The following is a 26,542-nucleotide window of genomic DNA, read 5'->3' on the forward strand; positions in this document are numbered from 1 at the left end:
ACTAATACATCTGTTCCTGATTAACAGCGATTCTGGTGCCTTCATTGATGTTCGTCCTCTTTGGTGTAGCCTGCCTATTATTGGCAGAGGGGCGACGCAGTCCACGAGCATACAAAATGCACCCTCACTGGGTCTGTTAATCCCTGGCCCAAAGCTGTGGCTCTGCCTGTGTTCTCCGCGATGGCCTTCCCCATCATTTTGGACACTATTGCTCTTTTGGTTGTGACTGTATCAAGACTATAGCCTTCCCTTGGCCTATGTTACCACAACAAGCAAATGAGGTATATCTTTGGGCTGTGCCTGTTTTATTTTAATGATTGGGATCACTTTTGGCGTTGCAAATTGCCAATCTTTAATATTCAATGCATCCCCAATATAAAGAGTAAGAATGATAGGTGAATGGTTGGAAAATGTGCATACGAGAATATCAAAATTTCTAACCCTATCTCACAGAGATGCTGATGTCACCCAAAGGTTAAAAATGTAGGCTCAGGCTTTTCTTATGCCACACTTCAGATAAACTTGTGGCTCAATTTTACAAAATGTTTTGGTTAATACCAGAGTACATGTGAGTACCAGATGTACGTTGGCGATATAAGCTATATCTTTCTGTCCAGGATGTCCCTCAAATCATAAACAATGGACAACTGCAAAATTGCCCTTGTAGGATGGGCAAGCGGGAGAGGTACAGACATGCTACAGACATGCTCTCATCTAAGTTGGTATCCATTACCATATTTAAATCATAGCATTTAAATTAATTCTTCAAATAATACAGGCAGCCTGATAGTTCCTAATTAAATGGGATAAACATGGGTAAAAACAAAGGTCATTAATATTGGTGACATAAGTATTAATGAGGCATTGAAAATTAAAAGAACAGTGGATAAGCGTTAATATCTCCCTACATTTCACTGGATATGAGGCGTAGTACCTACCACCACCCGGTGCTTGGAAAAAGGTAAGTTGGTAGGGGGCATAGTCTGTCTATCTTGCAGAAGAGCAATTTTAACAGAGCAACGTTCTAGATATGAAACCCACTTCCTGGCCTTTAAGGGGTCGTCAATGCTGCAGACATTCCAACTCACTGACCAAATGATCAATGCTTTAGCTACTGCTAAAGAAGCCCTACCCGCAATCTGCCTGACATACAATGTTATCTGTAGAGAGCTTGTGACCGTACTATATGAATAAAGAGGTACACAGTCGAGTGCGTTTGAGTAACTATGCTAGATTCCACTACCCTCTTCATCATCCCCAACATGATCATGTAACCCCAAATGCCAACAAAAAGTCAGACATAACCTTGGGGTAACCATAAGAATAAAATGAGTGAAAATTAAAAACAGGGAGTAAACTCCAGCGATCGATTGCTCAGTACTTATACTTTGGTACATTTGAATAGATGCCTGTGTGCAGTGTGAACAAAGCTAGAAACGTTAGACACAATGAGGGAAGACAAGAAAGAATATTTAAAAAGAAAGTAGCCAAATAAGGCTACAGGATATTCTACCAGACCACCAGACAACCAGACAACAACATGCATAGATACAGTAGGCCTCTGTCGGGGTTGTTCATCTGATGAGCAATAACAGGCCGTGGCGATTCACAGGGCTTGGTTTTGGGCATCAATGCACAATGGGATTTCTTAACAGCAATTCAGAATTTCCCTTAGTAAGGACTCTCCTTGTGAGCATTTCAAGGCAGGCCAACATTAGTAGATTATTGAGCCGGGACCTGGACTCCAAATCACTGTACTTGGAGGAAACCAGCTTACTTCCTTTTGTAACATGGGAACTGTTGATGAGAGTGTATGCATAGTGTCTTCCGCTGACCCAATTCAGCTTTTTCATTCTGTGATTCAATCACTTTTATTGTCCAGCATTGCCTCGAGGGAGTGTACTGTAGCCGACAGTTCATTACGTTCAGAGTTGACACCCACAAAGCCCTCTCACATGCCACACAGTATTTGCTGCAGCTACATATAGGATCCAGAGGGAACGCCCTTTGAAGCATCAGACTCCATTGCCAATGTGCTGTTCTTGGAGGCGTCATCAGGAGTAGATTTGGTGAAGCTATCCATAGGGCTGTGCTTTCTGACTCTCAGGTCATGGCCTCAATCACAATTACTGTTACAGTTACAGTTCAGGATCAAAGAGACAATGAGGTCACTGAGCATGGCTAGGCAACATTCACACTATCTAATGGCCGGAGATCATGGGCCCATCATCTTATGTAACTACATGGGGTCACCTTGTATCAGGAAGATCTGCGTCTCGCTAATTGTGTAAGTTGAAAAATCATTGAGCTCCACCGGGTATGGCAAATGGATGAAGCTGGAGAACAGGCATGGGAAATGAACAGAGTAGTCTGGGGAGAGTGTGTAACATAAAAGTCAGTAGCCCAATGTGTAGACCCTAGCCAGATCAGGCTTCCAGCACCTCCAGGAGAGTGATCAACCCCTTCAATCATTGGGACTAATATGTATATATTATATAATAATATATATTTACTCAGCCTCCATCTGCAGAAATAGCACTTGTGAACACACTGAAACCATTTAATAAACAGGACTTTGTCATTGCAGGTCCGGAATCAGTAGGTTTACGTCAGCTTCAAGCCCTGCAGAAGAGTCCCACCGCATACCCCAACCACAATGATCAGAACAGGCAGCATCCAACCACCTCACTATCCAGCCACCAGGGAGCTCTCTCTGGGCTGGGTGGGCAAGCCTCCAGGCTGGAGCGTGCTGCCAATACCAGGTATATGACAAACTAAGCGACGGATGCAGAATGGGACAATTGGGCACAATGCCAGCCAGCCTCCGTGACAAGGATTACGCACACCAGCTGATAGCAAGGCAAAGCAGGGATGGAGGAACTGGTGAGCCAAGTCCCAGGAGCCCAGGGCTGCAAATGCAGCTTCCCACAGCTCAAGCTACAAGATCTCACTCTCAAGGAACCAACTCACTACTTCACTTGACAGATGCAGCACAAGAGGAAAAGAACATCCAATTCCAGTTTACAGCTGAGAATGTAAACGTTGCTATACCAAAAAAAGGAATTTATTGAAGGATGGATCTTGGATCACAGAGCTTCTGAATTAAGCAGCCGTCATGATGGCTGCTCCACAGTGCTCCTTGTTGTTGGTGTTTTAAGGTGTCTCTTCACATTTTGAGAACAGCCTACATAATTCACATGGATAGGTGGCCAGTTGGGGTGTGTAGACCTCCAGGTTCATAGCAGAGAATCCAGGTGTGGATGTCAGGGTGTTCAGTTTTGTTAGCCAGCAGTTGGAATTTAGTCTTGGAGGGGTTGAGTTTCAGGTAAGCACTGAACATCCATGACGGGATCAATGTGAGGCAGGCCTTGAGCTTGTGGCTGTCTTAAAGGGTGGATATATTGATGTCGAGCTGCATGTCATCTCCGTATTGGTGTATGTGGATGTTGCGTGGAGGGAGCAGCGTTCTCAGTGGTTCCATGTAAAGAATGAATGTCCGAGGGAGAGGTTGGATCCTTGTGGAACTCAACAAGTGATGGGTAGAGTTGGTGATCTGGAGGAATCTATTTTCACGAACTGGTGATGATTGGCAAGGTAGAATTTGAACCAGCAACGGGCGATCTTGCTGATCCCCATTCAGAGATGAAGATTGTCGTGAGTGTCTGACGGTCTACTGTGTTGAATGCTGCTGAGAGGTCAAGGAGGACAAGGAGCCAAGGATGGCCATCATCGATGATTTTAAGGGCATCGTCGATCACCTTGATGGTAGTCATTTCTGTGCTGCATCTGGGTCTGAAGATTTATGTATTTTCTCATAAGATTTATGTATTTATTTTCTTATGTGTGTGCAGGGAAATCTATTCCTGCTTAAATTACGAGGCATAGAAACATTTATGACTGTACCATTACAAAGAAGAACAGCCTTGAAAGTATGGAAGTCATACATTGTCGAGGACAGTGGTCTACAACCTTTAGATCCCCAGTACTACGACTCACATGATCTCTCACCACTGTCTATGCTGGCTAGGACTCATGGGGGATGTAATCAAAACCATGTGGTGAGCCAAAGATTGCAGACCCCTGTAATGATCCATAGTGCTGAGAAAGTAATGGGATTTTTACACCTGGGAAAAGCTGTTTTCTTTCCCTACTGTACATGTAACTGTCAGATAAATATATGATATTTTACGATTCATGGAACAATTGTATCTTGCTGGATAGGCTATTTAAGCCCCCTAGTGGTCACTGGTATTAAATGTTGAAAAATTGATGTGAGGGTACACAGCTAACCTATACACCTCTGACATAACAATGTTTTAACAGGTACCATGAACCCCCTCAAAGGAGACTGTACAAAGTGATAATCAATTATGAGTTTAGGCTAAAATACCAACCTGTCGCACAAGGGCCAACTGTAATGCAAGATACATTATTATTTGGTGGTCTTCAGGTGCCAGAAGGTGAGCCCTGTGAAAGGAGAAGAAACACATATTAGGAACATGGTATTATATGGTATTATAATGTCTACACTATGTACAATATGTCAGCATTCCTGACTACGTCTATGATTAATAACATTTGGTAAATGACTGCTTCCAAGTTAGCGGTCTGATAAATAGTGAGGGATGATAACAGAGCAAAAGGACAATTAACAGTTGTTATTCACCACTAAAGCAAGTGCTGAAGCAGAAAAGTAAGAAGCATTATATGTAATCATTGGTATAATTACAAAACGTAAAACATTATTTATTGTAAGAAAAACGGAGTTACATTGTTAAGATGAAAAATGTATGTAAGTAGGTGATTCTGAAAAATGCATTTTTTTATTCTTAACATCGTTAGTAGGGTTCCTGGCAGGTAAATGTTCTCATTCGTCCGTTCATTTGATAGAATGTTTATTTTTACCTTAATTATTGTTAAGAAGGCGGGGGCAGTGAACCACTGTGTGCTTCGGGGAAGGTGAGGTCTATGTGGCCTAATGAGGAGACTATGAAGTCAATGTAATAATAGATTTTTTCCACAGCTAAGAGAAAAGGCATGCTTATGCGAAACCTTATTGCAGCCTGAAGTAGCGTTTATTTTAACACATTCTGAACATTCTGTAAACTTGTTTAGTCCAAAAAAACTTGTGAACAGCGAAGCAGGAAGCTTCACCAATTTATTTTTCAGCTGTGGCGTGTCAAGGAAGAGTAGCCACATATCATGTAGTTACCAACAGCTGTTGCTTAAAGATGGGGTGGCACATTTAAATTCACTATGGGCAAGTACAATAGTATGGTAGCAATCTGCTCGGACTGGCTCTTCTCCCATTTTCAAGGCAGTGCTCAATTTGTTGGGGTGCTTGCCAGTGCTCTGCCTGGCACTTTTTTCTGAACCCCGGCACTTATTGTTTCAGACTCAGCTTGATTATGTTGTGTTGTTTTGGCAATTTTGTTATTTTAACTGTCAGTCAGTCATAGTAACACAACAAGCAACAATTGTGCTCGCTGGCCAGGGTCTCTGCATCCTGGCAGGCTCACAGTTATTCATGAAACTTATTACCCAGGAGGGCATGGCAAGTTATCTATTTTTATAGATAACATTGAGTTGAAATGTAACTGTGCTGCACACTCATGATGGCAAAGTCTGCACACTGCTCCAGACAGCCTACTTGACATTGGGGCAATTACTCTACTGCAATAACCAGGAACGCTGAAACAGCAAATTGGATTGACAACAACAAGGCAGTCACCAGCCAGCAGCCTCAACACAGGGACAAGATCAGGGAAAAGAACTTTGTTGGAGTGCCTGTGACAAGTGTCAACCTATAGAAGAAGACCTTGTGTTTGACAGGCAAGTTCATCAGCTCACTAATGAGTCTGCCTGAATTTGTCCATCAATTTAATATAGGAGGAGAGCAAGTTTACTCTTTTCTTTGTGGATAGATGATGAACATGTTCCACTAATCACCAATCAAATCAGAGCGAAATGTTAATGATGATGTGTAATTAGTTGCCTATGTGTATAGGCGCGTTATAAATGCCGTATCATATCACATCATATTGAAATTAGATAAATGTTCGTTATGTCATACATCTGCTTATTGTCACTGTATACATCACCTTCAATGAGCCGGTAGGAGACTCAGCTTTAACCCAAAACATGATGACACTGCAGGGGGGTGGTGTCAACAGTTGGTGGGGAGATGTCCGCCCCAATCCTCACAGGTGTACTTGAAAGTATTTGGGCCCGGTACTTAATATCTTTTTACACATTAAGCACCGCTTTAAGGTCATATATTACACTCATGCCTCCTGTCTCAGCCATGGTTTACAACTTTTCCAGCTCTTTGCTTTCTGAACATTCTGTAACTTAAAGTCAATCTTATAAAATGTGACAGTCGAACAGATTATACCTGTATCTCCCCTGTGACTAAAAGTGGGTGACAAATTCACCAGCAAATTGAAATTGGCAGATTTCACACAAAATTCCACAATAAATTCCCACGGACTCTGGCTCTTTGTGCCAGACAATGTTTTGAGGTTGTGGAGATGAATACTGAAGTTGCCTAACAACATCCCAATGGCGGCAATTAGGTACGAGTTAGGTTTAACCGTGTTGCAGGCTCGGGTAAAATGGTGATTCATGTCCCTCTTCTGCAGCCTAATTGCCCCTTTGCGGAATACATTGTATGTTGATTTGGGCAAACTGGACCATCAGGACCAATTACGCCAATGACTTCCAACTCCTGGTGGAGTTGAGCGGAAATTATGAACTAGACCAAGATAAGTTAAATTAGGCCTTTAAATGTATACAAAGCTGGATGTCACATAATTGGCTGTGTTTAAATGCTACAAAAACGGATTTGATGATCTATGGCTCACATCACGTCAGAGACAGCTTGGACCAAAAATGTGAACATTTCAAGATTGAAAGTAGCCAGATAAAAGTGACACCTAAGGTAAAAACACTTGGTACCTAAATGGAGGCAAGTTTAGATGTAGGGGCCCATGTAGAAGCGATTGTAAGAAGTACTTATTACCAACAAAAATGTTTAAGGCAGGTGGCTCCGTTAGTTTCTAAAGATAATCGGGCCAAATTAGTCAGGGCTATAATACTTCTGCGTCTGGATTATTGCAATGCTTTATTGAGTGGAGACAATAAAGAAAATATTAAGAAATAGCAATAGGTTCAAAATGCGGCAGTTCGAGTAGTCCATCAAATGGGCCCAAGCAAACCTACTTCCGCAGCATGGAGGGAGCTGCATTGGCTCCTAGTTTCCGTACAAATCTTTTTTAAAGTATTGACAGTCTGCCATAAATGCATCTTTGGACCCGTTCCCCAATACCTCAAAGAAAAGGTAGTGATTCATCAGCCAAACAGAAACCTTCGATCTGCACAGGCTTCCTATGTCAAAGTTGACCGAATAAAAAGTTCCTGGGGAAATGGCTGGGCTTATCCGTTTCAGGCAGCTAAGATCTGGAACAATTTGCCAGAGAGCCTTCATAAGGAGGGAGGTCTATTACTCTTTAGAAAACTGTTGAAAACCAGATTGTTCGAGTAAAAGTACCAACTCACTGTTTGCGTCCTCTTGTACAGCACCTGGATGCCCTCAGGCTTTGGCGCTTAAGAAGAGAAAAAACATAACATAACACAACCGTGTGGCTCATGGAAAGATCCCAGTAAGTAGATGGCTATTATTTGGGATGTTTGTGACCAAACTCTATGTGATCTTGACTCAGATAGAGAGATTTTGGTAACAAACCCTGATAAGGTAAAGCGACTGTTATATCAGAACGATTGGATTGTAACAATGGATACATTCCATTCGTATCCCTCTCTGAGCCACTTAACGAGGGAGCATAAAAAGCATGAGGTTATCCCACCTCTTCTTTTGCAATTCCCTAACTGACATTTCTGGACAATCTTCCTCAAGCTACGCTGAAACATCTTGCCAACCCGTGAGGTACTATTTAGAAGGAAAAAGACGAATAACCCATTCTACCTTTGTGAGAAGGTGGAGGAAATTGAAACCATGAAGCGTTTATGACTTTCATGTCCAGCTTTATGTGGTAAAAGAATGATTTATCTAGCTAAGTTTTCAAAATGGTGACTGAGAGGGGATGTCAATTATATATGGTCTCGATGTATCACCATCCAGAATACCTGATATAAAGACGTTAGCCTCATTTATCAAATCCTCGAATTTGTTTAATGAACAGGATAACGCCTTGCAGGTTTTAGTTCAAGTGGCCCGCAGATACGATTTTATGGGCCCCTATTGCAGTTGCTGCTATAGATGTAATCTTTAGCACAAATAATGCTACTAGGGCCGGCTGTAACATTGGATTGTAGTTTTTAATGTTTTATTCAGCATACGTGTCCTTTGTACCTTTTCTCAAACAGGGTTTAATGAATTTTAACTTTTTTAAGAAACATTTATATATATCTTGTGATTTATGTAATACTATGTAACACTGTGTATTTTTGTGTTTCCATTTTTATATTTTAAATGTTATTCCCGTGGTGATATGTACATTGTAAAAGATGGTTTCTGGACATATTTTAATACTTTAGATGTAAAGGTTTCTTGTCAACCATATACAATATAAAATAAAAAAAATACATCAGGCCCAGACCAATATTTTGTATGTGGGATTCCAGATAGGAAAATGCCTAATTCAGGCACAAGAAGGAAAAGCCAAGGCTATATAGAAAACACCACTGCCTGTCACCAAGAAAGAACTATGGGCCTTCCTGAGGTTTGTAAGATGCTAACAAAGGTTTATTCTAACATTTTCCAGTATTGCAGGCCCAATGACCGAACAACCTCCCACCCCAATCACCAGCGATGGACCAACCAGATTCCGGACAACTTTAAGTAAGTGAAGCACTTGCTATGCCATCCACCCATCCCGCCTCAATATGCAAGACTTCTTCCAAACATTTATATTTCAAATGGATGCCTCTCACAGGAACAATGGGGGAGTGGGCACCACATTCTGCACATCAGAAGGAAACAATTTCCCCCAAAAAATTATCATGAGACCCGCACAGCCCAACAGATAGATCTACTTCACTTATTTAAGGTAGCATGGACCAAGGGGAGCTATACTCTTCAGGAGGGATGTGAGCTAGCACAGAAGCAGTTCAAACTACAATAGTACTGTGCTACCAAAATAAAAGAATGTTCAAACAACACACTATAAAAATAGGGTACATCAAATTAAGAATACAAGCACTTTGATACATAAAAAACGACACCCCACCCCTGTAAGGAAGGGGCAGACTATTCAAACTATTAATGTTGAGACAGGGACGTTCTCAGTCTGAAGAAAGGGGTGCACAGGCAATAATTTCAGCAGAAATGCCAAGCTTACTGTAGATGTATTACAAAAAGGTAGAGTTGGATCTTATAGTCACTAGGCCCGTTAAGGCATGCCACACAGACAGATCTGCTTGAAATACCTTTAATGCGTGTTTTGTGGTTCAGCAGCATTGACTCAGGCTTCTATATGCTTACAATGGGTTGAGTCAGTGCTGAGACATTTTGAGTCGGTGATTCGCAATGGATCATGGATGTCAAGAGAATCAGCTTTTGATGGTCCAGGGATGCAATGCGGTCCTGCAGCAGTGATAAATTTGAATCAGGTGAAGAAACCATGCAGGCGATGGGTTGAGTTGGGATCTTGAATCTGTCAAGTTCACTCAAAGAGATTCAATGATGCAGTGCCGTTCTTCAGTGGTGATGGGCTTTGAAATGGCAGAGCACAGGCATGTGATGGCTCAACTAAGTATCTCGACAGCTCAAAAGCTATCGAAAAACAGTAATTGTCAAAGGTAGCTCAGGGTGCTTGCAACAGCTTGAAAGGAGTCTACAAAATGGATAAAAGCTGGAAAACCAGGTCCAGAGCTGTTTCTTGACTTCTGGATGCTCGGGGACCTTGTCCAGGGCCTCCTGAGGCAAAGTAAGTTCTTTGTTCTTCTATAGCTCCCAGCCGGGAAGGTGTTTAGAGAGCTTACCCGTTTTCAGGTTCTGAGTACTAGTGGTCTCAGCTTGAAGTAGGCCCTGTCCAGCCAGCTGATCACCCCACATGTTCCTCTGGAATGCTTGAGGGAAAAGTGTGCTCTTTTCCTGAAGGATGTTTTTGTCTTGACCTCTATTGTAGGACTTTTGAGCATATTGTAATCCAAACACATTTCCAGGTATAATCTTTATTCTTCAGTAGCTCATAGATGATTCAGCATGGGGTGGTCTTACCCTCCTAAAAAGACAGTGTTCTACAGCAAATTAGTTCTAGTCTAGCTTTCAGTAAGGGGTTCAAATCCTGGTTGCTGCATCAGAATATTACGCCTGCTGATGTCATACCAGAGTGATTTGTCAGCAGGAGGTAGGGATGGTTCGAGGAAGTTTAGGAGCTCTTGATACATCTGAGATGTTGGGATCCTTCTTTGGGCTGGTGCTTTTTTCTTGCCTACTCTAACTGCACCCCTTCTCATGTCTGCCTTTATCAAAGAGGCTCTGTTAATTAGCACCCTGGTGTGTTTTCCTTTGGCCTAACAGAGCTTGTACTTTGAAGCACTGTGCTTCTTGCTGCCCCTTGGGAAGTTGCTGTCGTCCTGAAAGATGACAAACCCTTCACAGGGAAGGCAGAGGCTTTTGCTGGGACAGAACCCAAATGGTTTGTTTTGAGGGAAATTAAGTCCCAGACAGTGAATACAAAGCAGGCACTGACAAAGAGTTCACTAGACACCAAGCCGACAATAAAATGACACCAAAAGGTTTTGGCCAGTATAATTGTGGATTCCCAGATACCGCATGTGATAACCAGTCATAACTTATTCCTAGCTACTGATTAACTACCACCAGGTTTTGGGAGAAGACAGATATCTAATTCAATTTAGGATTCGAGCTACCATGGTTAAAAGCAGATACTGTCTGCTGGAGATTTGAACTCCATTAGTCTGTTGGCAGGATTGCACATGTCTCTTTGTACTACCATACTGCCAAACAGGACAGCTGCTGAGAGTTATCAGTAGAAAGGGCCCCACAGAGTTGCACTAGGCTTTTCAGAGTTACAGTATTATTAGAAGGGTGTGGGAGGCAAATTAGCAGATTTTACTTTTTGTTTGACATCTTAGGTGCTGAGGCAGTACCCACCTACTGTTCATGGGATACTTTGAGATCAATCATGCGTGGCAACATCCAGCATTCAAAGAGAGTTATATTGTATATTGGGGCCGTTACATCAACGATGTATTAATGATATGAAATGGAGACAAAAGGGTACTACAAGAATACATAGGATATCTGAATACAAATGACTATAATATCAAATTTACAGATAAAATAAGCCCAGAGAGTATTGAATTTTTGGATCTACAAATTTACACGGATGGAGAAAAAATATTGACTGACCTGTACATAAAACCTACTGCAGTAAACAAGGTTTTACATGCAGAAAGTAATCATGCAAGGCATATCATTAAGAACATACCCTATGGTGAAATATTGAGAATAAAACAGAACTGTAGCTCAAAAGATAAATATGAAGAACATGTATCAAATCTCAAAGATAAGTTTATAAAGAGAGGCTACAAAACAGAAGAAGTGGAAAGTGCAATAAGAAAAGCTGAAAAAATACCAAGAACAGATTTGTTAAAAGATCGACCAAAACAGAAAAAAACACAGACAAAGGTAGATTTCATCGCGACTTATATTAGTGAAGCATATGTTTTAAATAAGCTTCTGAAAAAACATTGGAACATCTTACAAAGTGACGAAACAATCAAACAAAACATAGAAGTCAAATGGAGGATAATATACCGAAGAGCTACAACTTTGAAACAAAAAATCAGCCCTAGTCATCTTAAAGAAGATAGAACTGAGAATCTACAGGTGTGGAAATTGTGCAATTTGCAATCAAATTGAGGATGGAACGAAAGAAATAAAGCTATCAAATGGAAGAATCCAAAAGATCAAACAGTACATCAACTGTAATACAAAATATGTAATCTACACAATGGGCCTCATTCCGAGTATGGAGGTAATCATGGCGCTATTTGCGCAATGGCTACCTCCCATACCGGTACAGAGTCCGCCCTGGTTCAATGGGGACTTACCGGTCTATTCCGACCTTTGCGGGACCGGTAAGTCCCCATTGAAAAAGCCATTCCCCATTCCCATTTGAGCCCCCATAGGTCTCAATGGGAAGGGGGAAGGCACTAATAACGGTACCGCAAAGTGCGGTACCGTTATTGGCTCTGAATTCCCTTAACGGGTCCCGTCCATAACGCCTGGTAAAACCAGGCGTTAAGGAAGGGACCCGCTAAGGGAACTCGGAATAGGGCTCAAAGGGATTATCGGCACCAGTGTCCTTACTGGTGCCGGTAATCCTTTTGTGCCCAACCCGTAATGAGGCCCAATCACTTGTATCTGTAGGAAAAGATATGTTGGGAGTACCATCAGATCATTGAAAATTAGACTTCAAGAACACTTAAGAGCCATTAAGAATAATGATTAAGAATAATGATACAAGATTTCCAATGGAAATACATTTCAATCAAGACCATTAACCAATTGAAACCAAAAAAATCAAGAAAGAGTTGACACACAGGAGAGAGGAGGAAATAGAGAACTCCAGTTAAGAAGAAGAGAGGCTAAATGGATATGTGCTCTGTACACATACTACTCTGGCCTGAACTCAGAACAAGAGACGGCCTGCTTGCTATAAAAGTCAAAACTCTATCCAAATGTCATTCAATATCCACACTAAATACTTATATTGTTTGCAAATAGAGTGACACGTTCACATATCAGATGAACGTTGTAAAAATTACATACAGTGAAATGTTATTGTTGTTCCAAACCATTCCTACTATTATTATTTTTGACTACATATCTCTGTGCACTTAATTATTACTATGATTTTTGATATTTTTCGCATCCATACTCTTATCTTATTTTATCCACTATTCTTAATGTTATGCTGTCCTTTATATCGTTCTCACCATATCACAGTCCTTCACTTTAAATAACCACTCCACATGTAAGTATTCAATTAAGCAGACTACCACAGGTTTATGTTCATTTATCATTATTATCTTCATTTAAAGAAAAAATTGTAGCATATTATTCAAGTGGTAGCATCCATAATCAGTCTCGGCAACATATTTGTAATTCAAAATGGCCGACTGACGCTATTGCGTGACGCGTGACATCATCACGCTACAAAACGCGGTGACGTCATGCGTGACGTTGTCGCGGGCTATAAAAAGCAAAAAAATTCAGACATAACACTAGTGTGGATCCTGGCGTCCTTAAGGCAATTGAACCGAGGAGGAATACAGAAATCTAAAGGTAACTGAATCTGAGAAAAGCTAGGAAATGTTTTTCTTGGTACTGCTTTTCACTCTGATACTATAGGAAGTAAAAATAGGATTTGCTAGAAGCTCTGGTACTTTTGTTGAGAACATAAGTGGTAGCTTCTGAAACAGAGACTCACATATTTCAATTATGGACCAAATATTTGGTCTTTCATTGTTTGCAGATAAAAATAATCTGAAAAAATGTTATATATGATCTAAAGGTTTGGGTTTTCCATTGTTTTCAGAGTATAAGAATCTGGAAAATATCTCCATGAATAGAAGAAAATTGAGAGCTATAAAAATGGCAAAGTATTTATAAGAATTCAGAGATAACAATATCTATAAAAATAATTTAAATTTTAGGTGAGTATACTAAACAGGCTACACAACCAGAGTAGCCGACCCACCCCACCATTTCTATTATTTATCCCTGAGTTAACTCTTGAACATTATTTCATTTTCTCCTTTTCTTTCAATATTTTCTTCCAAGTATCTCTCCTGAAGAACCACATGCACATACCGTGGGGAAACACGTAATGAGAGAAACAAATGTGAACAGAGAGAAATAAATCTGAACATGGGAATATATGAATGAAAATTAGAGTTGCATGAAAATTAATGCAAAGAATAAACAAAATACATGGAAGAATTATCATTGTGTGATTTATACTGTTCCTACCAGAAGCGCAACCCACTAACGTGTTTTTCAAAAAGAGAAACAGTACCCACCTACTATCCTTCTGACGAATCCAGCCAGTTTTGGATACTCAAGCAAGATAAGAAATTGTGGAGATTTCCTTGCTCCAAGATCCTGCGCCTATTTAGATGCATTGGCAATTCATAACCCAAAAGGCAATGACTGCCCATTGTTGGGCACCCAAATATTAAAATAAATGAATGAACAAAATAATAATGTTAGAAATTGGTTTGTCGAAGGAGCATTTAAATGTTCAGAATTTCAACCTGCTCATCAAAAAAGAAATGTGGCCCTCACCACATACAAGCAAGAAAAGAAATAAAAAGGTCAGTGGTCTAGATATGAGTGTTTGTTGTGCATGATGAGTATAACCTCGATGTCCTGGCGGTGGTTTTAACAGTGTGGATTGCTTTTTGTTTTGTTTTACAGTTTTGTACACGCAAAAGCATTTGGTGAATCAACGTGAATAGAAAACCTAATAATGTGTCCTGATGAAGGCCTCTCTGGTGAACAGCTGTGATTGTCTAAAATAGGCAGGTCATTGAAGAGGGGCCACAAACACGATGCTTTGACTTTTGTCTACCTCATTATTTATATGAGCCAGATGTGCGATCGATTAGGTCTTGTTGTAGTGCCCCATCTGTTATCTTTCTTGTATAACATTAGAGTATTAAGATGATGGACAGGACACCCACACTACAATAAATAGAGTGCAGGATGCTAATTAACCGAGGATTCATCAACTCTGGTTGGGCAAACTGGCCTTGAGGACATAGTGGCAAGATACCACGTGGTTTGCATTCTTTAGGTGGTGAGCTCATTAATATTGAGCTGGGTTGTTGAACCTTTCTTTGCAGTCATGGTAATGTTGTCATAATTTTGCACAAACTCACTGTGGTATAAGGTGTTATTAACATGTATGTGGGATGTTAATAGTTATAGTCAGGATGACGTTTCACTCTTGTGTTTGTAGTTTTTTATATTTGAATGTCTTTTTCATTAAATCTAAATTTTAAGACATCTCTGACTGATGTGCATTGGATTTCTCCAACCAGAGCACACACCATATCTCTAGTCCTCTGACCTACGCTGGTAAGGGACGGGGGGCCTGTTCTCTTGTTCTTTTGACAGGAATTTCCACATGCACAAAATACCATTGCCACATTCGGTAATTCTGGAATCTGATTTGTGATACCTTTCCACTGGTGCTTTTAGATTTTAGATTGGAAATGGATTCAATAGAGTAGCAGATTACACCACTGCTGTGAAAATGTAAATAATGCAGAGAAGGGTCCTCATTGATGCTTCTATGTATTGCATTAAATATGGGGTCAGAGATGCACACATTTCACCCCATTTGGATTTCCTACTGCAGAAATGTGTACATGTAGAAAAGGGAAGAATTTTGATGTGTTTCTTGACCTCATAATCTGGTGCTATTTACTGTGTGCAATTGTCCTAGGATTTCCATGATAAATAATTCTCACCTCATAATTTGGTGCGTTGTAGAATCCTGCGATATTTGCATATACTGACTGTTTTTATCACTGCCGGCTACCTCGTAATGAGGGGTTAAGAAGTGGAAGCCTTGGGAGTTCTCTTTAGTGACACATCCACAATAATTATTGGCAAAGGCAATGGGTCTATAACAAGGGGGTTGTCCTCCCCTCTATAAGTCTAGGAGGTGTACAGGGAAAATTCAGTGTACACTGGTTATTTAGACCCTAATGGGAACACATATCATTCTGGGCAACCATTAAGAAAAACGACATACTTGCTGATGCTAAACATATGACTCAAATATATGTGTAAAATTAATTTTAATTTATCATTTAACTTTCTATTATGAGCTTTTTTTAAATAAACTTAATATTGCAAGAAATTCCAGTTGTTTCATTTCATAACAATCCATGATGTCCATTCATGAAAAAACATACATAGTTCAAGATTCACTATATAAAGGAAACTGTACTCAGTGACATAAGAAGTAGGTTCACAATTTTTGTATCTGACCAACAAGATGGGGAGACGGTTGAATCTATGTCTCCTGTGCCCGGCTAAAGTCTGACCTTATATTCGGTCTACGTCTGGAAATGATGTTAGGGATTTTAAAGGGCAGCACAATCAAAAAAAGCTCATAAAAAATCTGGGTGGGTGTGCTGCTGACGTTTCGGCAGGATAGATTGATAGCCTTCTTCTTGGGCCAAAAAAAGTCAGGGGACTCTGTGTGAGAAAAGAGAAAGCAAGGAAAAAATCATGAGGGAGAGAAATCAATGTTAAAATGCAGCAGCAGAGTGCTTGAATAGGTCGATACATAGGGCCTCATTACGACCCAGGCGGTAAGTTACCGCCTGGGTCGTACCTTTACCACCATGGCGTAAACTACGTTTACGCCATGGTGGTTGGCGGACTTACCGCCCCATTCCGAGGTTGGCGGGGCGGTAAGTCCCCAATCCCCATTTACCCTTCCCCATTCCCATTTTTGCCCCATAGGGCATAATGGGAGTGGGGAAGGCGTTAATTACGCCACCGTAAATTACGGTGGCGTAATTAACATCAAGGTCCCTTAGCGCCATGGATTTTAACACCTGCTAAAAGCAGGTGTTAAAACCTCCATGGCGCTAAGGGACCTCAGAATCAGGCGGTAAGGGTCGGCGTTGTTTACGCCGCCGTAAACCCCTTACCGCCTGAGTCGTAATGAGGCCCATAGTATCTAATACTTGAACACAGGTCCTAGAACAGATTCCAAAAGAGGGGGTCCACTCACCACTGGTCGTGCTTCCAGTAAGTGCAGATGGACGCCATGTCTTTCCAAAAAAGGGGCAGGTGAGGATGCAGGTTGTTCGTGAGCATGGGGAGCCCGAATGGGGGTTAGCCAAGAGAAAAATCTTCGAGGCTGGGGAGCTCATGGGCAAGATTCGTCTCGTGAGCCCTGTGAGCAAACAATGAAAAGAAAAAATGAATAAAAATATAAAAACGACATGAGGGAGCAATAAGTCTGAATTGGAGCACACAGACTGGAAGTAATGCGAGATGGCAGGAAGTCTGTTGCCAAAATCTACCTAGCTGGGCAAAGGAAGCAGGGGACACGTACCTGATGCGGTTGCCGGCGAGCAGCAACAAGGTGCAGGCGTCTCAAAATGGTGCCTGTGCTGGCTCTGGAATAGAGAGCTCAGTATATGCGCTGTGAGGCGGAGCGCCACAGCGCATGCGCTGGAGACCAGTGTCTCGTAGCGTTGGAAATGACGTGGCGTGGGGCCGCGCAGGGGTAGGCTGGCTGATCAAGGGGCTCGGCCCTGCTGGAAGGAATCTATCTCTGGGAAAGCGAACCCAAATGTGAGGACCGCTGGGGAGGCGTCCGTGCTCGGGCTAGGACCCACGTGAGCCCAAGTCTCCGCGACCGAAAAGGGCGGAATCATGTGAGTTAAACACACGGGGAGAGTTGTGAAGGTTGCAGTGTGGTGGGAGAGGGGAGGGGTGGAAATGGGGGGGGAAATATTAACTCTAGAATGGATGAGTCTACTGGTCGGGTGCTAGGGACATGGACTGCTACACAAAGTGTATGCGTGATGCAGCCCAGTCTAGTGTGATTACCCAAAATAGTACATTGGGCCCGGAACGTCATGGTGGAGAGATGATAAAAATGCACAATTTTAAAGGGGTTACAGACTACATCCCTGCATAGTTAAAGTGGGCCTTTATGTTAGTCTGTCAGTGGAAAGAAAATGTGTAAAACAATTATAACACAACATCTGTCTAGTGCTCTAATTTAAACAGGCCCTGTACAATAATAAGTGCAGTCACACATGATGACAGATGGCAAGTACATCTGATTCCAACATTTACTTTCCAAGACAGTGCATTAGGCACGGAAGGTGTGTGGCTACTAAAGACAGTACATTGGGCATGGCACATCATGGTGAAGAAATGATGAGAAATTATCAAAATGATAAAAATGCACATATTTATACAGATTACAGACTACTGCCCTGCATAGTTTGAGTGGGCATTAATATTAGTCTGCAAGTGGTACAGAGTGTAAAACAACATCTGTCTAGTGCTCTGATTTAAACAAGTTTTGTACAATAATAAGTGCAGTAACACATGATAATGGATGACAGGAAATAGTCCTGCCAACAAGCTAACAACAACACTTACTGTAGCAGGAAAAGGGATTGTCAAAACTCCAGAAAAAATAATAAACAGAGCAGAAAGCTGTTACATAATTGAATGAACAATTATTCAATTGTTGAGAGAGCACTGACCACGTGATCCGGCTGGTCCATGAAGTTTAGTGGAAGGCCTGTATGAAAAGTAGAAACTGTGGGGCCGGGTGGGAAAATCAGGGGCTCCGCCTGTGGTAGAGTGTAAAGATTTTGGGTGATGTTACCAATAGAAGGGTCCTGGTAAGGCTTCATTAAGGCCGGAAGTGGTGGATTTAAGTTTGTGCATCCACCATGCTTCTTTAAAGTTCAAGGAGTTGGCAGTGTTGTTTCTGTTTTGAACTTTGTCTACCACCCACCAGGCAAATGAGTCTGGGCTGTGATGGAATTCCATGAAATGCTGGACCAAAGGGGCAGCAAGAGTTTTGCAGCGTATCCTAGATCTGTGTTCGCTGATATGTTTGTGCACAGGTCTGGATGTTTGACCTACGTATCTGAGGCCGCAGGGGCACTGGATCACGTAAATAACGTTGGTGGATTTGCAATTTGAAAAATGACTGAATTTCCACTCTTTTCCATCAATCATGAAAGAGTTGAGTTTCTTGGTTTGCCTGCAACCGGTGCATTGGCCACATGGATGGTGTCCAGTGATTTCTCTCATGGCCCACATCGTCGATCGGCCCATGTTTTTGTTGGGTTTGGCACTAGTGAGGAATTCTTTAAGGTTTTTGGACCTTTTGAGTGCCATCCGTGGTTTCGGTTCATCTGGGAGATTGAGTTGCACCAAAGGCCAGAATTTCTTAATAAGGGTCTTAAGTTTGGAGGTAGTGGGACTGAACGTCGTGACGCAGGTCAGGATGTTCTCAGATGGAGTGATTTTATCTTTCGGTGTGAGAAGGGCCTCTCTTGGTGTGAATCTTGCTCTTTTCTGGGTATTCCTTATAAGTCTTTTGGGGTATCCTCTTGCTGTCAATTTCAGCTTTAGGTCGCTGGAGTGTTTCTGGAAGTCCCCCATTTGGGTACAGTTACGGCGAATCCTCAGAAATTGGCCGTATGGGAGATTGTCTCATAAGCTCTTGGGGTGGTGGCTGCTATAATGAAGGACCGTGTTGCGGTCAGTACTTTTTTTGAAAATAGAGCATTCAAGTTTGTTGTTCCTGGGTATGATAGTAAGATCCAGGAAATTCATTTTCTGGTTGCTCTTATTTATGGTAAATTGAATTTCTGTGGAGCACAAGTTAAGCCATTGAAAAAATTCCATCAAAGTGTTGTCTTCTCCTTTCCAGAGGAAGATGATATCATCAATATACCGATACCATGAGGTAACGGAGTTGAGGAATGGGTTGGATGTGTTAAGGACGTGTGTCAGTTCGAATACGGACATGAAGATGATGGCCATACTCGGGGCAAAAACGGCACCCATGGCTGTGCCGCAGGTCTGTAGGTAAAAGGTGTTATTGTACTCGAAAAAATTGTTGGTGAGTGCTATTTTCAGAAGTTCAATGATGAAGTTGATGGGTACCCGTCTCTGTCATATGGTGAGTCAAATGATGTCTAATGCATTCCAATGCTTGTTGTTGTGGAATGGGTGTGTAGAGGCTTTTGATGTCCAATGATACCAGGAGATCTTCAGAGGGGTAGAATGGTTGATTTTCAAATTCGGTAATGGTGTCCATAGTGTCCCTTAGGTAAGTGGGGGTCTTCTGGCTCAGGGGTTTTAGGAAGTAATCAATAAAGGTGCCCACGGGCTCCAAGATGGAGCCACAGCCTGATACGATGGGTCTACCTGGTGGTGTCTGGCTGTCTTTGTGAATTTTAGGGAGGGCGTAGAGATCAGGGGTCCTTCCTTCTGATGTATTAAGAATGGTCTCTTCCTCATCAGTGATCCAGTTATGTTCCAGAGCATATGTTGTGGCTTCTTGGATCTTCATTTTTATTTCTGTTGTGGGGTCCTTTTTCAGTTTCTTGTAGTTGCCCTCCTCTTCAAGCAAGGACATAACCATGCTGTTGTACTGGGTGTTGTTTTGTATCACGATTCCTCCGCCCTTGTCGGCCGGTTTGATCACGAGTGATGAATTGGAGCCGAGTGTGGTCAGGGCTTTCCTTTCTCCGGAGGTTAGATTCTGTCTGTGGTGATCTGGGGCGGAGCGTAATTTGCCAATTTCTTGTCGAATACATTTTTCGAAAGACAGGATCAAGGCGGGTATCTCAGAATCTTTAGGTTGGAACTCTGATCTAGGTCTCAAACCTGTGTCCTCAGGTCCTGTAGGGATGTCTTTGTCAAGGAAATAAACTTTCCTTCTGATACTTTGAAAAAAGTTAGATAGTTCAAGATCCAGTTTGAACCAGTCGGTATGGTTAGTAGGCACAAAGGATAATCCCTTGGCTAATAATGAGTTTTCTTCTTTGGCTAGTGGAGTGCCAGAAAGGTTGAAGATTGGAGTGATCATTGGCGGCTCCGATTGCTCCTGCGAGGTCTGCTTGGCTACCCCCATTGGGGGAAGTTGTAGAATGGAAACTGGGGAGGATGAGGTGGGCCCCACTACCCTCCTCTAGGACACCCTTGGCATATAAAAGGCATGTTAGGAGGTTGTAAAAAGGGTTGATTTTGTCCAAAGTTCGCAGGGCGTTCTCTGGCCTGTGGTTGATCGCCGTTAGAGGAGCCTGAGCTTGACGTGTCGGAGAACGAGACCCCCCTAAGTCTGCTTCTTGAAGCACCACCTTGTTTTGCTAAGTGTTCTTTGTCCTTTGTGTCTTTATTATCTATTGCTAAGTAGGGATAGATATGTTCTATCTTGAAGTTCTTAATGTCCTTTGCCAGTTTTTTGTGCTTCTTTTCTAATGGGTCTGGCATTTCAAATATAGTTGATATAGTTGATACACCGTTCTGTCCGGTCAGGACTTGCACTCTACAGTTGCCCAACCACAGACAGAATTGCTTTGTCAATGCTTGTTTTTATGGACTTTTCTTTTCTTATTTTCGAGGCCCATTGTCACATGGAACCCCATGGCCTGGTCTTTTAAAAAAAAGAAAAATTCGACTTGTTTGCCTAGCCCATGCTTAGCAATTGATCGCGCTCTCACCCCCCACCTGAACTGCTTTCAAATGGAACCCCTCCTCGCCGGTACAGTGGCCCAGAATGTTGTGCACAAGACCCAAAATAAAAGCGGACTGTGAACTCAAGAATGCTGTATACTGTTATTTGAAAGCATGCAGTCATATGCACATTTAGTTTACATAAACAAACCAAAAATCCTCCTCACTGAGTTTGATTTCTTCAGACGAAGCCTATGGACATGGTACATGGCTCACATACTGATGTAGGTTTATTTACAAGCCAACATGTTAAAGACTTTAGGGGTATGTCTGGCAGACTTTAATTCTTTCGTTGGGACCATCATAGTGCTTCCACTGTCCACACAACAGATACTTTACTGGGCAGTATTTCTTGTGCGACTTCTGATAAGCTAGTTTTATTTTTCTACTATCATTGCTTGCCTTACTAGTGACTTAATTTACCCCCCTAACAAACTCTGATACACCACAGCCACTCACCTTTAAATGTGAGTTCCACGTACATTCTCCACTTATTAAACAAAAAATTAAATTAATGAATTAATGTCCTAGCTCCACACAACAAATAGAGAAAGAAGCTAATTAAGGACTATTAATCAAGAAGACCTGTCCAACCCTCTCACAGACCTCAAACTCTCCTACTACAAAGATGACATGCTCCTCTCCATTCATTCTGATGGTAATCACAGCTCACCACTTCACAACATCATCAACACATTGCTGACATAAGCATTGAAAATGGGACCCATCTTCCCACTGCTAAAGAGAAACCTGCACTTGACTAGGAGGACCTGGCCAACTATGGCGCCATCATTCATTTTACATTCCTCGTTAAAGTGAATTCAAAGACTGACACCATCCAATTGCACGCAATGCTCATTCAGCACACTCTCCTGCAGGACTAACAATCCTGTTTCTGAACACGAAGTAGCAGAGAGATGATGAGGTAGCATAGAGACCATGACTATCCAAGTTATCGATTACACAAATCCTGGAATAGGAGAGCATGGCCAACCCGTCCTACTCAATCTCTGCCGCCATCAATTCTTTTGACCATGAAGTCCTCCTCAACATCCTCACCATGTGCATGGGCTTCGATGTAACTGTCTTGGCATGGTTTGCCTCCTACCATTCCAACAGAGATCAACTCATCTACATGGGCCCAAACAGATCAGAGCACCTCACAGTAACCTACGGAGCTTCACAAGGCTCCAATCTGTCCCCTGTCATCTTCATCTTCTTCTTTTATGGATCCTCTGAGAGAACTCCCCACCAACACTCACATCAAAATACAACAAAATACTCATGGCATGCACCATCACCTAAGTATCAATTGCATCAAGCACATCCATTGACTAAGTTGCTTACCAGGTACCTTCACAATTTATAAATCCCATACCTTTGTACATATCTATACAATATCTACATTTGCAACACACAATGAAGGAGACGTTCTTGATCATGAATCTACAACAATGTATGGAATATAAGTTGAGAAAATCACCTTGGACATACACCATACATTTCCCCCTGCAAGCAAGTCCATTTCTGGCTAGCAATTTCAATTTATTTCCCCTCATTTCTTTTTTCATCAAACGGAAATAGCGCTACCTCTGGGTTGTGTGGCGGTATTAGTGCTGCATCACAAACTAGCATGAACGCGCCCGACTCCGGTGGTAACGCAATTAGCACCCAGTGGAAACTGTGCTGAAATAGGTTTTTCAGCAGTAACCCTTATTTCAGAACAGTTTCCGCTCGGCGCTAATAGCGTTACCGCCGCCAATCCCTAATAGCGGTGGTGGAAATTGCATCATCGCCAGAACAAGAAGCAGTATGACAGCCATTTTGAAAAAAACTATCCATTAAATATCTCTAGAATGTCCCAGGAGAGGTTCAGGGGCAACGTGGCTGAACATCATCTATGTATACCAACATTTAATGAGTGGGAGCTGGTGGTCCTCACAGATGAGGTCATTGCCCACTATGACAGACTGCATGGCAGTCAGCAGCGGAAGACCACTGGACTGCGCAGGACAGCCATCTATCAGTCAGATGGTGACAGCAGTGGCAAGTGTACCCCGGGATGAAGAGGACTGCCGCAAGCGGTGGAAAAACCTGAGAGTCAGGGTGCAGGGACTCCTGTCCCAACAATGCCAGGAGTCCCTGGCGACTGGAGGAGGCACTGTGGAGCCATTGGTCCTCACGGCCTGGGAGGAAAAGTGCAGTACGGTGCTGGACATAGAAGAAATGGAGGAAGTCGGCAGTGCATAGTTGGGTGCAGCAGCCAGGAGGCAGGAGGTGAGTCAACCCCGCCAACACAAGTGCATGCACAAATGACAGCCCAGCATAAGATGTCCCGGTGGACACGGACACATGTCAGCAGACCCAGAAGTTGGGAATGCAACAGGGCAGAGTGACAGGGTGGCACATCAGCCATCCTCCACAGCAGCCATGGGGCAGGGCACCAAGTGCACCCCTGAGCATCACAGCAGCTGGAAGGGGTGGCAAGTGACCTTACCAAAGGCCATGCACACGACACCCAAATTGTCGCACCCTGTGCTAGCGGAATTGAGATGCGTTAGTGACCACAACATTGTGCAACAGTCACACCAGAGCATATTGCGGATCCAGTTGGCCTGCCTCAGGTTGGCATGGCAGACAAACCACAGGGAAGTACATATCCCCCACACCAACATGTGCTCAGCTTGCTAATCACTGTACACCACAGTGCAGCCTTACTGGATGCACAGCCATGCCATGGACTAAGCCACCACCCCTACCCCCACCATGTGAGTGCCACCCAGGGAGAGGATGTGAGGGCATGAAGGACCACAAGCATGCATGCCAGACATGAGCTGCCCCAGCATGGACACTCTGCCCTCCTCAGACACAGGACAAAGAACAACTGGCCATGTGTCACATACTCACGATTACAAGCAACCCCGTGATGCTGGACCCACATGCAATCCCCCTGACCAACCATGCCCATTTGCCCATATGTGTGGGGTTCCACCCTGTATCATAGCAAATGCGTCTTGCATGTCAACACACATGGGGGAACCATACCTGACATTTGCTACGTCACCTACATGCACCCATGCATTGCCAGAGGCATCAGAGGAGGAGACGGTCACAGGCCCATCTGGCAGCAGCGCATCCAGGCCCTCAAGGTCTACCATCACCCCACCGACCACCACAATGCAAAGGCCCAGTCAGGCTACGCAGAGGCAGATGTTCCACCAGGTAACATCGCAATACAGCAAGGCCAAGCCAACTTCGACACTACAGGCAACCAGGAGCAGCGCGAGGCACACTGCGCCCACTCCTGCAGCTGGAGGCTTAAACACTGAGGCCACACTTGCTGGCAGGGTGACCGTGGATTCATAGGGGGACACCAGCCCGGTGTCACTGCCTGCCAAAGGGCCACAGACCCCGAAGTGCCCCATATGGCGCCAGCTTCCACAGACACCAGAGGGTCATCCATGCACCAGCGTCCACAGACCCCGGAGAGCCCTCCACGCCGCCAGCGTCCACAAACTCCAGAGCTGGATGTTGACATACCCTCTTACGGCACCCCTGATTATGGCCCAGGGCCAGTGCACAGCCCCTCTCTCACACGGAAATAAAGAAACTAAACTAAACTAAACTAAAGGACACACTAATACGCAGCATACTGTTTCGGAGGCTCGAGGCGATGGAGCGGAGACAGTGGGAGATATTGGCCACACACACTCAAAAACACCTGTAGGTCATAAGGGACAGAATTCAAGGGGCCACCCACAGGATTGTATGGGCCATCGCATGGAACATGGCCAAGAAAACTGCCAGTACGGCCGCACTGACACTGTATGCCTAGAGGATCAGGGAGATGTGTGAAGGCGTCTCTGCACTGTCAGAGGCCATCTGCAGAGCACAGATTTGCAACGTCAACAAAACCTGGGGACAGGCTCCGTCCTTTCCACTTCAACCACTCCCACAGATGGGTCACATCTGGGCACGCTGAGGCGTCAGTCACAGGGCCCCTTGTGCCCAAACTCACCGGGTGGTGGCGGGGGGGGAAAGAGGCCACAGTTGTAAGGGACTCTAAGACACTGATTAGCACAACTGGCCATGCTGGGAGTTGGTGGTGGGAGGGAGGAGGGTGTGCTGGGGAGTTGGTGGTGGGAGACAGGAGGGGGATAATGTGATAGGTAGTTGGTGGTGGGGAGGGGTGTGTGGATAGTGTGCTGGGGAGTTGGTGTTGGGAGGGTGGAGGGGGATAGTGTGCTGGGAGTTGGTGGTGGGAGGGGTAGGGGGAGGTGGATAGTTGGGGCACTTCATTCAATAAACACGGTTGAAATTCATCAATGCAAGGGCATTCCTGATTGTATCAATGTCGTGTTTATTGATTGAATTGGTGTCACACAGTCGTGTATGGCTTGTGCCATGTGAAGATGTAAAAAGAAATGGTCTATTAGTCCCTGGAGTGCCATTCTCCCATCCCTCACGTCATCTCTGGCAATGCAAGCATTTGCCTCTGACACAGGCAAAGTATCCTCATCCACTGGGTGTTACATGTCCATGTCAGGGGGTAGCAGAACATTTCTCTTCAGGCAGATATTGTGAAGCATGGCACACACAAGCACAATTTTGCCCACTTTCTCTCAGCATGGCTCCACTGGTACGGTCGAGGCAGCAGAAACGTGTCTTCAGGAGGCCAAAGGCACGCTCAATGCACCCACAGGTCCTGCTGGGAGCGTGGTTGTAGGCATTCTCCTGTGGTTTACGTGGATCGCACACAGGGGTCCTTAGCCTGGGCAGCTGTGGGTTTCTGGAGTCACCTGCATGGGGGGAGGCACAGGCATTAGTCACGGTGTAAGGTGTGGTGGTGGACTTACATGAGATCAGGTCAATGAACTACTCATGCATTTACATGGGCCTTTTTTTGCGGAATGTGTCTATTCTATGTCTGTGCATGCAGTGTCTTTCATGTCATGCAATGTTTCACATGCACCCTGTTCCCTTGCAGCATTTGTTGCGTAAGGTGTATGTCGGTGACATGTGCAGCGGACATGGTGGCTGTTATGTGGGAGTGTATTTACACCGTGCATGTGGCATGCTGGGTTCCTTGTGGGCCATCCCTGGGCATCTGCTGCCAACGGGTGGGCATTGTGGGCTGACTGCACATGGGTGCATGGCTGTAGTACTGGCAGTGTTGTTCGTGTGTGAGGCGATGTGGCCATTTATCAACATTGCTTTGGTAAATGCATGTTGTATTGT

At 43.5% G+C, this 26,542-nt stretch overlaps 1 protein-coding gene across 1 annotated transcript in view; it reads right to left on the reverse strand.

Annotated features, from left to right (window-relative positions):
* Positions 1-26,542, reverse strand: part of TTC7A (tetratricopeptide repeat domain 7A) — a 2,220,458-nt gene that overhangs the window by 1,004,594 nt on the left and 1,189,322 nt on the right. Inside the window, exon 14 of the mRNA XM_069608425.1 lies at positions 4,395-4,467. Within this exon, the coding sequence (XP_069464526.1) occupies positions 4,395-4,467 (73 nt within the window). The remainder of the gene's footprint in view (positions 1-4,394; positions 4,468-26,542) is intronic.

Source organism: Ambystoma mexicanum, chromosome 4q (genome assembly GCF_040938575.1).
Source record: "Ambystoma mexicanum isolate Mex_15411 chromosome 4q, UKY_AmexF1_1, whole genome shotgun sequence".
NCBI lineage: Eukaryota > Metazoa > Chordata > Amphibia > Caudata > Ambystomatidae > Ambystoma > Ambystoma mexicanum.